Source organism: Aspergillus welwitschiae, assembly GCF_003344945.1.
Source record: "Aspergillus welwitschiae strain CBS 139.54b unplaced genomic scaffold BDQ94scaffold_2, whole genome shotgun sequence".
NCBI lineage: Eukaryota > Fungi > Ascomycota > Eurotiomycetes > Eurotiales > Aspergillaceae > Aspergillus > Aspergillus welwitschiae.
The window spans coordinates 1,572,440-1,586,533 of record NW_020798696.1 but is presented as its reverse complement, the minus strand read 5'-3'; the positions used below and the strand labels follow the sequence as shown (position 1 = coordinate 1,586,533).

The 14,094-nt window shown below is 51.8% G+C and overlaps 7 protein-coding genes across 7 annotated transcripts; 3 read left to right on the top strand and 4 right to left on the bottom strand.

Moving 5' to 3' along the window:
- Positions 1–132: 132 nt before the first annotated feature.
- On the top strand, positions 133–2,640 carry BDQ94DRAFT_156607 (putative succinyl-CoA synthetase subunit alpha; the record flags this gene model as incomplete). The annotated part of the gene is made up of 9 exons (XM_026768643.1): positions 133–279; positions 408–521; positions 570–713; positions 769–1,151; positions 1,204–1,411; positions 1,459–2,063; positions 2,112–2,143; positions 2,176–2,492; positions 2,554–2,640. The coding sequence occupies 9 exons, from the start codon at positions 133–135 to the stop codon at positions 2,638–2,640; spliced, it is 2,037 nt and encodes a 678-aa protein (XP_026631889.1).
- A 264-nt stretch (positions 2,641–2,904) lies between these two features.
- Positions 2,905–3,908, top strand: BDQ94DRAFT_49053 (adenylyl-sulfate kinase). The gene is made up of 2 exons (XM_026775890.1): positions 2,905–3,015; positions 3,073–3,908. The coding sequence occupies exons 1-2, from the start codon at positions 3,008–3,010 to the stop codon at positions 3,698–3,700; spliced, it is 636 nt and encodes a 211-aa protein (XP_026631888.1). The 5' UTR covers positions 2,905–3,007; the 3' UTR covers positions 3,701–3,908.
- Positions 3,811–5,481, bottom strand: BDQ94DRAFT_49048 (H(+)-transporting V1 sector ATPase subunit C). Its single transcript, XM_026775889.1, has 5 exons — positions 5,018–5,481; positions 4,861–4,955; positions 4,712–4,803; positions 4,162–4,654; positions 3,811–4,107 (listed from the first exon to the last, which is right to left on the bottom strand). Exons 1-5 carry the CDS (start codon positions 5,316–5,318, stop codon positions 3,922–3,924), a joined length of 1,167 nt encoding a protein of 388 aa, XP_026631887.1. The 5' UTR covers positions 5,319–5,481; the 3' UTR covers positions 3,811–3,921.
- Positions 5,482–6,232: 751 nt separating this feature from the next.
- Positions 6,233–6,580, bottom strand: BDQ94DRAFT_165950 (uncharacterized protein; the record flags this gene model as incomplete). Its single annotated transcript, XM_026770440.1, has 1 exon — positions 6,233–6,580. One exon carries the CDS (start codon positions 6,578–6,580, stop codon positions 6,233–6,235), a length of 348 nt encoding a protein of 115 aa, XP_026631886.1.
- A 742-nt stretch (positions 6,581–7,322) lies between these two features.
- BDQ94DRAFT_165949 (MBL fold metallo-hydrolase) lies at positions 7,323–8,603 on the bottom strand (the record flags this gene model as incomplete). The annotated part of the gene is made up of 5 exons (XM_026770439.1): positions 7,323–7,469; positions 7,524–7,739; positions 7,797–8,070; positions 8,131–8,261; positions 8,424–8,603. 5 exons carry the CDS (start codon positions 8,601–8,603, stop codon positions 7,323–7,325), a joined length of 948 nt encoding a protein of 315 aa, XP_026631885.1.
- Positions 8,604–8,927: 324 nt separating this feature from the next.
- BDQ94DRAFT_49028 (PaaI family thioesterase) lies at positions 8,928–10,297 on the bottom strand. The gene is made up of 2 exons (XM_026775888.1): positions 10,041–10,297; positions 8,928–9,929 (listed from the first exon to the last, which is right to left on the bottom strand). The coding sequence occupies exons 1-2, from the start codon at positions 10,201–10,203 to the stop codon at positions 9,163–9,165; spliced, it is 930 nt and encodes a 309-aa protein (XP_026631884.1). The 5' UTR covers positions 10,204–10,297; the 3' UTR covers positions 8,928–9,162.
- Positions 10,298–11,220: 923 nt separating this feature from the next.
- On the top strand, positions 11,221–13,929 carry BDQ94DRAFT_156614 (glycoside hydrolase family 92 protein; the record flags this gene model as incomplete). The annotated part of the gene is made up of 7 exons (XM_026768644.1): positions 11,221–11,353; positions 11,411–12,054; positions 12,106–12,428; positions 12,477–12,616; positions 12,663–13,111; positions 13,172–13,272; positions 13,332–13,929. 7 exons carry the CDS (start codon positions 11,221–11,223, stop codon positions 13,927–13,929), a joined length of 2,388 nt encoding a protein of 795 aa, XP_026631883.1.
- Positions 13,930–14,094: the final 165 nt, after the last annotated feature.

The following is a 14,094-nucleotide window of genomic DNA, read 5'->3' as shown; positions in this document are numbered from 1 at the left end:
AGCAGTAATCAGTTATTTGTTGTCCCTCCGTCATTAGAAACTATCATTCTTGCAATTGGTGGTCTTACAATACCTCCTACTGGAATAGGCGGCTATTGACCTCCGTCAAACAACCACAGCACGAAACCCACGATGTCCCGCCTAGCTTCATTATCTGCGTCAGCGCGAAGGCATCTCGTCCGTGCATCAGTGAGACAATCACAGGGGTTCTCGACCTCGTCCAAAACCTGCAGTTATGCGGACACGCTACCGAATTTAAAGATAGGAGCTCACACGCGGGTCTTGTTCCAAGGATTTACAGGTGAGTATATCTCCTGCGATCTACCATTATACGCTGACAGTGGTTTTAGGCAGACAAGTAAGTTGGCTTCTAGTGTGATTGCAACTAGCCTTTATTAACATCCCAGGCCACTGCCAACGTCAAGGAGTCGTTAGAATGGGGCACGAAAATTGTTGGAGGCGTTAAGCCGGGCGTCGAGGGAGAGCATCTCGGCCTTCCGGTGTTCCCATCTGTAAAAGCGGTATGGCTAATTGTCTACTGATCCAGAGTATCATGCTTATAAAGACAGGCACAAGAGAGAGCGAAACCGGACGCATCAGCGATCTACGTGCCTGGTAATCAGACTGCAAAGGCGATTGAAGAGGCGATAGAAGCAGAAATTCCGCTTGTTGTAGCAGTGGCGGAACATGTTCCCATCCATGATATTCTTCGAGTAAGCGATTTGGTTCAGGGGTCGTCTATGAGAGCTACGAACTGATGGTGATTAGATCCACTCCATGCTGAAGACCCAGTCAAAGACGAGATTGGTCGGAGCCAACTGCCCGGGGATCATCTCTGCAATTGGCAAATGCCGAATCGGATTCCAGCCTCTGCCCTGCTTCGCACCCGGCAATATTGGCATTGTTGCGAAGTCAGGGACTCTGAGCTATGAGACTGTCGCGTCCACAACGCGGGCAGGTCTGGGGCAAAGTCTCTGTATTAGTATGGGAGGTGATGTTCTAGCGGGAACTAATTTCGTCGATGCACTGAAGATCTTTGAAGACGACCCTGACACCGATGGGATCATCCTGGTTGGTGAGATTGGTGGCACGGCAGAGATCGATGCAGCGGAGTGGATCAAAGACTACAATCAGAGAACTGCTAATCCTAAGTATGTGGAAGAGTCAATTCGTTCCGATGGGAAGCAGTGCTGACAAGTACAGGCCGATAATGGGCCTCGTTGGAGGCTTGCATGCTCCTCCTGGGCGGATCATGGGCCATGCAGGTGCTTGGACAGCGATTGGGGAGCCTGGCGCCAAGGCCAAGTATGAAGCGCTCGAACGCGCCGGCGTAGTGATGGTCAACCATCCTGAGAAGTTTGGAGAGGGAATGAAGTCTCTTCTGGGAACTAGGGGGCGTGTGGGCACTACTGTAGGTTTGAGACTCGCGAACCACGACAGCTTACTTACATGATGTAGTCTATCAATGGCGGGAACCAGCGGCGAGGCTTACATACAATGAAGCGCATCAGACCAAACCGTTATGGAGTCTCTCAGTCCCAGCAAGCCCGAAGCCTTTACATTAAGCCGTTCCAAGCCCTCGATATGCTCAGAAAAGAATCAATTCCTGTCAAGGAGGCTGCACCCTCCGAGTCAGACTTCTTCTTGTCCCTCACCGTTGATAGGACAGCATTGTCTCCGTGTATTCTTGCCTCCACATCCGCTGGGTTCGAACCAGCACAGACGGGCCGGTTCCCATTTGCATACGAGGGCACGGACTTTGGCAGCACAACCCTCCTGGTTGAAACAGTTGCCTCCTACCTGCAGCTTCCCGCAACGGCACACGACAACCTGGCGCAGCTGTTGCAGGGATTATGGCGGGTTTTCAAGGAAAAGGAGGCGTACCTCCTGGAAGTACGTGCCAACGCCACAAGCGCCTTCGAAGTCCGCGACGCCCGCTTTGCGTTCGATGACGCTGCCTTTCGGAGCTCAGGGCGCCAGGAAGACGTACAGCAATTGCGAAACCCAGCCGAGGAAGTCCCTGAGGAAGTCGAGGCCGAGAAGGACGGCATTGTCTACGTCAAGTGAGTTACCCCAGTCAAACCTGTGAAACCTACACTGACCTAGCACAGACTAGAAGGGAAAGGAAGCATCGGAACACTAGGTAAGTATATACCCAAACCCCACATCTAAGAGGTTACCATCCCACTGACCTCGTAGTGAACGGCGCGGGTTTGGCAATGAATACGGTGGACGCGCTGACGATCCATGGCGGACACTGCGCGAACTTCCTGGACACGGGCGGCAAAGCCACGGCGGAGACAGTCAAGTCCTCATTTCGGATCATCACGTCGGACCGACGCGTGAAAGCGATCTTCGTGAACATCTTTGGGGGGTTGACACGGTGCGACATGATCGCGGAAGGGATCATCCTAGCATTTCAGGAGATGGAGATGACGGTGCCGGTGGTGGTGCGACTGCGCGGGACGAACGAGGAGCGTGGGCAGCAGATGGTCAGTTTATCCCTTAAACTTTTCCCGACACCTCATCATCGAAAGCTAATGTTCCGGATAGATCGCGGAAAGTGGATTGCCACTGGAGGCATATGACAGTTTTGAAGCAGCAGCAAAGCGAGTGATTGAATTGGCCGACACACAGTAGACTGACTGACATACAAGGCCTAGATAAATAGATAATCAATATCAATCAATCAATCAATCAATCCACCGAAATGAATTAACGTTCTAGACACATGGCATTAGAGCGAGGTACGTAACGTTGCCCTTCCCTCCGAGCCAATGACTCCTCGCCGGGGCAGAAACCATCCAAGGAACGCAGGCGTACGTAAGTCCAACTCGTCAAATGAAATCGACCCCGCGATCGGCGCAGCCCCGCTGTTTCACCCTTTTCCAATTGCCATCCTTTTTTCTACTTACTTCAACCCCTCCTCTTCCCATTCTCTTCTTCAAATCCATTCTATTATCCTCCTCCCTCCCAATTAAACCACATCACACACCCTCCCTCCAAAATGGCCACGTACGTTTCCCTCCCCTAAATTCCCCCACCAACCCCCAAACTAACAAAAGACCCCAGCAACATCACCTACCACGCCAGCGCCCTCACCCGCACCGAGCGCAGCGACCTGCGCTCCCAGCGCGGTCTCACAATCTGGCTGACGGGTCTCTCCGCCTCGGGCAAGTCCACATTGGCCGTTGAACTCGAGCACCAACTCCTCCGCGACCGCGGCGTGCACGCCTACCGCCTGGACGGTGACAACATCCGCTTCGGACTCAACAAGGACCTTGGCTTCAGCGAAGCCGACCGCAACGAGAACATCCGCCGCATTGCCGAAGTGGCCAAGCTGTTTGCTGATTCCTCCGCCATCGCCATTACTTCCTTCATCTCCCCCTACCGCAAGGACCGCGACACCGCTAGACAGCTGCACGAGGTGCCCACGCCCGGAGAGGAGACTGGTCTGCCGTTCGTCGAGGTGTATGTTGATGTGCCGGTTGAGGTGGCGGAGCAGCGTGATCCCAAGGGATTGTACAAGAAGGCTAGGGAGGGTGTGATTAAGGAGTTCACGGGTATTAGTGCCCCGTATGAGGCGCCGTTGAAGCCCGAGGTTCACATTAAGAACCATGAGGTGCCGGTGCAGGAGGCTGTGGGGCAGATTATTAAGTATTTGGATGAGCAGGGATATCTGCCTCCTAAGAAGGAGTAGATTCTTTGAGCATGGGTTGGGTATTTAGAGTAGATAGATATTAGATCTGTTGTTGTATATATGAATTGTGTTTGACTGCTTACTATTGCTTGGATGTTCCTAGGCTGGATAGAATATAGATCGGGGGGTGATTGGAGTACTTCTATGTACGTACGCTAGACATATAAACAGGAAGATAATAGATCAACGCAGAAGAATGATGCAAACTAGTCAAGGTCGGCTCAGTTGAACTCGAATTCATAATACACGTATGCCGTATACTCCGGCCCGCCCTCGCCGTGCATCTCGCCCGGGTCATCGCGCTTCACTCGGCCCTTCTTGTCGCGCCCGAACGCATTGCCCGCCAGGTACGAGTACTTGTCGTCCAGGTTGCGCTTTGCTTTGTCTGCCTGCTTCGTTCCGGGGGTCTGCTGCAGTCAGTATTCAGAAACAAGCAAAAGGTTGGTGGAAAGGTGACTCACCCGGATCAACGTGCACACAAAGTCCAGCGGCAATCCATACCGCAGCACTGTCTCCACAAACACCCGCAGCACATACACATGGATCCAGACCATCACGGCCTCACTCCACGCCGTCCGTCCCAGCCGGAGCGTCTCTCCCCAGAGCTTGCGCTCGTCACCGCCCACCCGCTCGAACTCCTTCCGCTCCTCCTCCTTGCCGCCCTCGATGTACTTGAAGTCGCGCGGAATCCACTTGTTCTCACGGCACTTGTGCACAAACTCCAGGCTGTGCTTCTTGAACGTCGTGACGGCGTACAGTGTGAAATCGTCGTCCGAGGCAACCAGCGTCGCCGATCGCGGCACCACCATGGGTGCCACGGTCTCGTAGATCTTCAGGAACTCCTTGACTTGCTGGGCGGGCACCGCAACGAGGTGCGTCTCGATGTATTCGGAGTCGCGGACGAGGGTACGAGGGTCGACGACCGAGGAGAGGGATTTGGTTGACAGGTTGCCCCTATAGTTGATCAGACACCATCCTCTTCCTGACATGGAGCGTAAAGTAAGAACTCACGTCTGCTTCCGTTGCAACGTCGCCAACGTATTCTTCACCTGATTATACTGGGTATATTTCGAGCGGATGTCGTTATCGATACTCGCTGCTTCCTGTTCCACCCGTCAGCATACCCACCACCCCTGGACAAAATAGTCGATGAATCACACCTTCTGCAGCAAGTCAATCAACTCCCCCAGCGGCTTATCAGCCCTATACTTGACCTTATTCCACGAAAACGTGCGGAGATACTGATCCACCGGTTCTAGATGAGCCCGTTAACCACATATCCCCAAGAGTAGTTATCCATGGACACTTCAAACATACTATCATTAACCGTCTTCATCTTATCAATCTGCGCCTCATCCCCGTCCAGAATATTCTTCAGCGCATCGCCAACCTTGGCCACCACCCCCTGGCAGCCGGCCTCAAGCTTAGCCAGCTCGTCGGCCTGCTGCACCAGGGCATCGAGAGTACCGATCTTGAACTCCGGAATGGGAAAGGGCGCAACGGAGCCATTTTCGGACGAGACGGTGGTGGAGATGGCGTCGAGGGCGTCGTCGCGGTGGTGGGAGGGGGTGATGGACGTGGGGAAGGAGACGAGGAGGTACTTGGTTGATTTGGACATGGTGGCCGGGGGTATATAAAATTAGCTGGGTGTAAGGGGGTTGCCACGCATGTGGTCTGGCGGTGCAGACGGGGGAATAAGGGAAGATGGGCTGTGGAGAGGTGAAGGGGGAGGTTGGTTGGAGTTGAACTGGAGCTGGAGCTGTTGGTGCGGAGGAGGATCGATTGCGGTCGGTCGGTCGGTCGGTCGTCACTCGGAGGCGGTCGGCGGCGGTGGTTGGCTTCATTGGGTTGCTTGGTTGGTACTAGTTGATTTTGGGGTTGTTATATGTTTATGAGGGATGGAATACTATTTTACCTCGTCTATTACAGTCTTCTTTATCGAACTTGACAGCTTGAGGTCATACTACTACTGTTGTTGATGTGTTATGCGTCGAAGAGGCCACATACTACTAACTATAAGCTAGGTGTATAGGCCGCGCCGCCTCTTATACTATTTTCTACACAGTACAGTTGTAGAACACGATACTAGTGAGTTCAATTCTTGCATAAACACATGAATGATATATTGACTTATGGCATAGGAACCCCTTGCGACTGCATTTCCTAAGCTGTAATGTGTATTGTGCTGCCACCAATAGACATGTCGTCTCCAACTCCTGCAACGGCGCATCAGCTGTGCCTCTAACCTCCAGCCCTACTACCCTGCATGAACCATATCGAACCAAGCAGCTTCTATATACAGCCGGCTCACATAGCATCAACATCATCAGAAGCAGCTAAGACCCCGCCCCCCCCATCGACACAGCGCGCACCTCTTGTACCGACCAGCCCAGACCAGCACGAGGAACTCGACCATGCACATACACCAGCACAAAGCAGCCACCATTCGACAATCAAAGCAAAACCCCCATTTCACTCATCATGTCATCACCAGTCAAATAGAAAAGATCTCATATCAACACCGAAATCACTTCACTTCGCCACCGAAATCGAAGCCCGTCCCGAAAGCGACTCCCTGCGCTGCTTCCTCAGCGCCTTCTCCGTATCCATCAGCAAGTTCTGCACCGATCTGCTTCCGCGCGCATTGCATCTCACTCCGTCGTCGTTGAGAAGCTCTGTCAGCGCGGCTTTCACTTTATGGTCGTTGCCACAGGCTACTGTGCTGCTCGCGCTGTCTTTCTTGACGTGTTGCTTGTACTCTTCGTCACTCTCTTGGGTGGGAGAGTAGGAAGTCGAGCGTTTCATGGGCTGGATTGTGTGTATGGTAGGGACTTTGTCTGCTGAGGCGACTGGGTGGTAGTTGTTGTGGCTGTGGGACATTTTGGTTTCTTTCTTTCTTTTTGTGGATTTCCTGCTTCGTAGAGAAGTGCCGATCTTGAAAGATTAGGTTGGATTTAGAGGATTGTGAAGGGACGAAGATCAGCGACGTATTCCGCCCTTTGTTTCTTTTATACAAAGCTAGTTCCAGTGGATTGGATGGAGATATCGAAGCCAATTTAGGGAAAGTAGACGATTGGAGTCACTATGACGTCTAAGATATTGAAAAGATCTGCAGAAGGTAAGAAAAGTTCGGTGAGGTACTTATATGGGCTGGGTCAGAATTGGGGGGATCTTATGAGCGAAGAAGACGTCCTTCTTTTGTATTCAATGGTTGGCTGTTTATTCACTCAGTATCAGATGGAACAAGCCGTGCAGGGTAAGTACTAAGTCATGTAGCAGATGATGGATGGTAACTAACTACTGGTTCAGTCTGACATCATAAGGGTACCTTTTTCCTGCCATTCACTGCAGATGTGGTGTAACGGAATTTTTTTTAACATATTCGTACCTGGGATAACTACGTGGATGAACAACTGATGGATCTTATTGAATGGAAATAAAAGTACTAACGATCAATTTCGGTCAAGACATCTCACCATGGCAAATGGGAACATCGCTGGTAGGGCGGGATGTACGAGTCCGCTGGAATGAAGACATGCTGATTGGCGGGGCGCGCTGCCGTGGTCAGCCATGGTTGAGATGTGACTTATTTTGCCTCTCGCCATCCACCCACCCATTGTCCCTATTCTACGACGCGAAACTGATATTCCTCTCCCCGGTCCAGATACACAACCTCCCCATCCAACCCAGCAGCCTGCACTTGCGCCCGAAAATCATCCAACGAACTTGCAAACACGTCATAATCATCATAATGAATGGGGATGGTCACCTGTGGTCGAATCAACTTTATCAATTCCACTCCCTGTTTCGCGTCCATGGTTACCATCATCGCTAATGGCAACATGGCCGGCGAGGGTACCGTTGTGCCACCTAGATGAACCAGCATCAGGTCGATCGGTTGTCCTGCATACCGACGCGGAATCTCTTTGAGATCATCGAACATGAGCGTGTCCCCTGAGATGTAGATTCTGTACCCGGAGGTGAAACTGTTTGCGTCGCCGTAACCTAGCTCGAGCATCCATCCGTTTGTAGGAGGGATCTATTCCAGCGTACGCATCAGTGTCTGGCTGGACTATGTGTGGAGGAAGGAACATACCGCCCCTACCAGCTCATTCAGCTTCTCTAACGGTTTTCCAACCGGGATATGTTTCCCTGGCATACCGGTTATCCGGAGCTTGGGCCGTTGCTGTCGCTGTGCGTCATTCTGGTCGGGTTTGATATCGACTGTAAGCTGCTCGTAGACGTCCACGCTGGATACTCTCGTGAACGAATCATCTCCTTTAGAAGTTAAGATGGATTTGGCATGAGGTGTCGTAACGATGGGAAGGTCGCGGCGCAAGGAGGCTTCGACTTTTTGATCGAAGTGATCTCTACAATTTCACTCGTCAGCCAGTCTTTCTTCACTCCAATGAGTCAAACGTCATACCTACCCGTGATAATGAGAAAGAAGCACCAAGTCGATCCGCGGTAGCTCTTCTAGATCTACAGCCGGATTCGTTCTTCGAGTCGAGGATACTCCAGGACCGAGGTGGACGTGGTCCCCTGCGTGAAGGAAGTTGGGCTGATCTAGTCAGTCAGCATGCTAACGATATTATTGCTTCTGTCTAGACTCCCCGGGCAAGGTGCATGGTGGTACATACATCAGTCATGATGCGAATTCCATGCCATTGTCTGTATTGCTTGTTAGTTTTTGGCTTGATCTCGTTACCTAGAGAGGAATCACGCGCATGATCGTCGTGGCAGTGCCAACAAAGTATATCGATGCATTCTCCTCGCCTGGTTTGGAGGGATGGACTCTGCTTTCTTTGGCCGGAGGCAGCTCTGATGCAGGGTCGATGGAGGACGTAGGATGTCTCGTCGGGGGTTGGAGGTTACTGGGGTCGATAATGATGCTCGGAGCCATCGTGTATTATTGTGCCAGTCGTATTGTGGTGCTGGATGTTGATAGAGAGGAGCTGGCGTTGGTGTTCTGGCGATGTTCACAAGCTGGCGTGAGTGTGACGTCAAATGCAACCTCCAGATCGTGAAACTCTATTGGGAGTAAACATGGACCTGCAGTCCTCTGACAGCTTGATAACAATGTATACGTTAGTCAGATCGACACCTGTGCAATAGTAATAGTAGCAATTCCACGGTGTCTTCGTCATAACCTGAGCTGTAATCCAACACCTGTATGATAAGGCCTCTACGGCAGCTACTGTGACCAAGAAGCCTGCAACACTTCTCTGCTCGTACTTTGGGTTTGGAAATCAAAATTCACAATCTAGAATAGGTATAGTATACTAAAACAAAAGTTATCTATATGTACAATCCAAATGTAGCTCTCCAACCATCTATACGCCTGTTGAAAGTTCGAATCACGATGACTCTAAATAATGTCCAATGTATATATAGAATTAGATCGAATCGGGTGCCAATCATTTGGTCATGTTGTAGAGAGTCGACATGGCCTGCATGTCCAATTAGCCTCGTCTTTGCATCATGCTTCGATCATTTGAACCTACCGCGGCCTGCTTGGGCTCAATAAATAAGGCCTTGGCCTCCACGAGCACCACCGGTTCCTTTCCGTCCTCAGGAAGAGTCTCAATGCGACCTTCCACCCAGGCCTTCCGACCCTCCACCTTCACTGTCTCCGCCCGCAAAACAGCATAGTTGCCGGCCATGGCGGGTTTGCGATAATCCAAGTTCAAGTTGGCAGTGACACCCACATTGTTCGGCAGAGCAGGAAAGCAGCATCGTCCCATAGCTTCGTCCAGCAATGTGGCCAGCAATCCACCATGCACAATTCCCGGGTGACCGCAGAGGTTTGGTCCGAGGTAGAAAAGCGAGACCAAGCTCTTTCCACCCTCTTCGCAAAACACCAAGGGCGGAGCCACGATCTTGTCCGGTCCAGCGAGTGTGCCACCTGTGAGAGTGCGTGCGCGCAGCTTCTCCGGTATCTTCATGTGTGGGCGGGACTCCGTGAAAGCAGGGTTGTTGCGCAGCGACACGGCCAGAGGGTGGTTGCGGATATAGTCGTTGACCTCCTTGGAGAACTCATCGTGAGGAATGAAAGCGGAGAGAGTCTCCTCGTCGGTAGCTAGACTGAGCGTCATCATGCGCGACACAGATTTGGAGGTTTGGTAGGTCAAGCCAGCAGTGAAGGCGACGACTGCTAGGGTGGTGAATCCGACGAAGCGGCGAAAGCGGGAGCGTGTCGGGGGTGCTTGTGAGGAGAGGGATGCTGCCTCTGTGAGATGTTGTGATTAGTTAGGACACTTGATTTTGAGTAAGTGCTTTTATAAAGACTGAAGTCTATTTGAAGCATAAAGCATTGTGCAAGGAAGGGGTGAATACATACCTGCAGAAGCGGTCGAATAAACTCTGTGTGCAAGAGGCTGGGATAGGGAGATGCCTCGGCACAGCGAAGAAATTTGGTTCGGAGGCAAACGCGACAGAGGAAGAGCATGAGCAACAGCTCTGGCCATGGTAGTGGAGCCTAGCATTGTTGGGACCGGCGGCATGGTGACGATTGTGGGCTCTCTGACACTTGGAGATGGAACGAGAGGCTTTTATAGGGAGAAAAGAAAAAGGAGAGTTGAATGGACTGGGGGGTGAAGCGCAAAGGAGCCCCTCGATCAGATCAGCAGAGCCTCGAAGTTGCTTTGCTTTTGCGGCGCCATTCAAAACCAGTTCCAGCGGAAATATTCAAATTATCCTCGCCCTGTTCTTCCAGGAGGAAGTCCATGGTTCCGCATCGTGAAAATCGGTCGAGGCTCCGTTGATTGGCGTCGGGCGGGGCGGCACTGCGTTGGAACCTCGGCTGCTCTCGCAAGGGGCCTTGCAATTGACTTTGCGACTTCCTCATGTCCATTGCAAGAGTTCAGGATAGTACGAAGTCGTCCTGATGGCGTGAGAGAACTGAAATCACTTTCCAGGTCCCCCCTATGATATAGGGGTAAGTTGGGTTTAAATGGCGTCCTTCAGCAGCCGGTAAAGCTGACAATCCTTCCCGATCAATAACTCCGCCTCCGCATCTTATCTGCTTTACTAAAAGTACTACTCCTTCGTCTCGTCGATCAGCTTGCTCCACCATGGGGTCTCGTCAGTTCATTCTATCTATCTACACATACCTACGCTGGTTCAGGATCATGTTTGGCAGCACTCCATGTAGTAAAACAACGGTTCCAGCTTCTCACGGGACTCAGGCCTCTGTTGCACAGATGACCTTTCGCTTCATGCCAGGGAGAGACGCTAAAGACGCTTGCCTGCACGATCATCGTGCTTCAGACTGGTCATACGGAGCCACAAAGGTTACATTGCAGCGATAAACCTTGTCAATAATTTATATCAGGGGCATGGGATTGCTTCTCATGCATGAGGAAGATGTCGGCGATATCCCCCTCCTCGCGGGGACACGGTCTCATTCTTGTCTCCCTTGATGGCCATGTCAGCATGCCAGTCTAATCTTTGTAAACACAACATATACCACGCTCGTCACTTGTCTCTGTCATTCCCTTGCTCAATCATTTATCGCCGACATGATTAATTGGAGGCATTTGGTTCTGTCCGTAGCCCTCCCCTGCATTGCGGGTTGCGCCAACTCTTCCGGGTCGGTCGACGACTATGATGTTCTACAATACATCAATCCCCTCATCGGAAGCGCTAATGGAGGTATGCACTAGATATTTCAGCTACAATTGGCGCGCTATTCTCACTGTCGGGTTCCAGGCAATGTCTTCGCGGGCGCAACGATCCCATACGGCATGGCCAAGGCTGTCGCCGATACGGACTCGGACAATAATCAGGGAGGTTTCGCCTACGATGGCAGTAGTATTACCGGATTCTCCAGTATGCATGATTCGGGGACTGGTGGGCAACCCTCTTTGGGCGTTTTCCCTCTTTTCCCCTACGTGACCTGCAAAGACGACGATGTCAATGGCTGCGCCTATCCCAAGAAGGAGCGGAAGACCTCCTACAACTCCAGATCGGTCAAGTCCAGTCCGGGGTACTTTGGGCTAAACATGAGCTCTGGTATCCAGGTGGACATGACAACTGCCCATCATACTGCTCTATTCCGCTTTCAATTTCCGGTCGACAAGCCGTCGAGCCCTCTGATCCTCTTAGATCTGTCTGACCTGTCGGATACACGCCAGGATAATGGCACTATTTCCGTAGACCCAACAACAGGGCGCATGACCGGCCATGCACGCTTTCTTCCCAGCTTTGGGAGCGGCTCTTATGTGCCGTATTTTTGCGCCGACTATCATGGTGCGGGTGATATCCGAGATAATGGCATCTTTGTTGATGCGCGGGCCAGCGTAGATGTCAAAAACCTTACCATATCACGAAGTATCAATGGATATCCGCTTCCGGTTCGCAACCTGTGTCCCACTTAGCATGTATGGCCTATTGACGGTTCTCAGGGTGGTGCCTTTATCCGATTCAATTCTTCCGCGGACAATGTGGTCCATGCTCGGGTGGGATTGAGCTTCATCAGTAGCGACCAAGCATGCCAAAATGCAGAAGCTGAAATTCCGGACTTTGACTTCAACAAGACTCAATCTGCAGCTGTGAACATGTGGACGCAGAAGATGGCTCCGATCCGTGTGTCGCGAAATGGCATCAACTCGAGCATGCTTACCAACTTCTACAGCGGGATCTACCGGACTATGGTCAACCCGCAAGACTATACAGGAGAGAACCCGTTGTGGGACAGCTCAGAGCCCTACTTTGACTCATTCTACTGGTATGCAGTGACCCCAGAATAAATCGTTCCTTTCACTGACCTCTGCAGCCTGTGGGACTCGTTCCGGTCCCAGATGCCGTTTCTAACCATCTTCGATCCTGCATCACTGACTCGCATTATTCGCTCACTAATTGATACGCAGCGGCATCTGGGATGGCTTCCAGATTGCCGTATGTCGCTTTGCAAAGGTATGTATCCTGCCTGTCCGAGAATATCTGAGACTAACCCTTTTAGGTTACACACAGGGTGGCTCGAACGCCGACGTCATTCTGGCTGACGCATACGCCAAAGGCATCTCAGACGGCATCGACTGGGATGCAGGCTATGCGGCTGTAGTGAAGGACGCTGAGGAGGAACCATTCGATTGGTCAAATGAGGGACGCGGCGGGCTGATGAGCTGGAAGGCGTTGAACTACATCCCCGTGGAGGATTTCGATTACATCGGCTTTGGTACCCTGACTCGCAGCATATCGCGCACACTGGAATACTCTTACAATGACTTCACAATTGCCCAAATGGCTCGGGCCATGAACAAAACCGGCGATGCCGAGAAGTACGAGGGAACATCGCAGTACTGGCAGAACCTCTTCCGAGCTGACCAAACCTCGTTTCTCAACGGCACCGACACGGGATTCCAGGGCTTTTTCCAGCCTAAGTATCTCAACGGAACATGGGGATCTCAAGTCCGTCACCCCATCTTGACTCTTAGATTCAAACAAAACAACTAATAGTTACACTCCCAGGACCCATTAACATGCTCCAACATCGACACAAGCGGACGATCCTGCTCATTACAAAACAACGGAGCAGAGACCTTCGAGTCCAGCATCTGGGAATACCAATTGTATGCCCCCAATCATCCCACCCTCTGATAGTACCAAACCACTAACCAACCACCCCCAGCTTCGTCCCTCACGACATGGCCACCCTCGTAACCCTCCTAGGCGGCCCAACCCAATTTGTCCGGCGCCTGGACTACCTGCACGACCAAGGCATCACCTATATCGGCAACGAACCCGCTTTCCTCACCGTCTTCCAGTACCACTACGCCAGCCGGCCTGGCAAATCCACTGCCCGCGCCCACTACTACATCCCACGGTACTTCAACCCCACGCCCACGGGCCTCCCCGGCAACGACGACTCCGGAGCCATGGGCTCCTTCGTCGCGATGACCATGATGGGCCTCTTTCCGAACCCCGGTCAAAACGTCTACCTTATAACAGCGCCATTCTTCGAATCCGTCCAGATCACCTCCCCATTGACGGGGAAGACAGCCACCGTGAAGACAACCAACTTCGACTCTACTTACCAGAACATCTATATTCAGTCGGCGACGCTGAATGGTCAGCCGTATACGAAGAGTTATGTGGGGCATGAATTCTTCACGGAGGGTCAGGAGCTTGTGCTTGTGTTGGGCAGGAATGAAAGTGATTGGGGGACTGGGGCAGGGGATCTGCCTCCTTCGTTGTCGACGAGTCAGATGTACTCGGTGGATGTTTGAGGGAGGGGTAAGTGGTTGATTGTGGTGTTGCGTATAGGCGGGTTTTGTGTGACTGAGGTAACTTTACAGGGATTGGAACTGGGTTTATTCATTGAGTACATTTATTTTTTCTTACCGATCAATTCTACCTGAGGTTTAAGTCCATAATCTACAATACATGTAGAT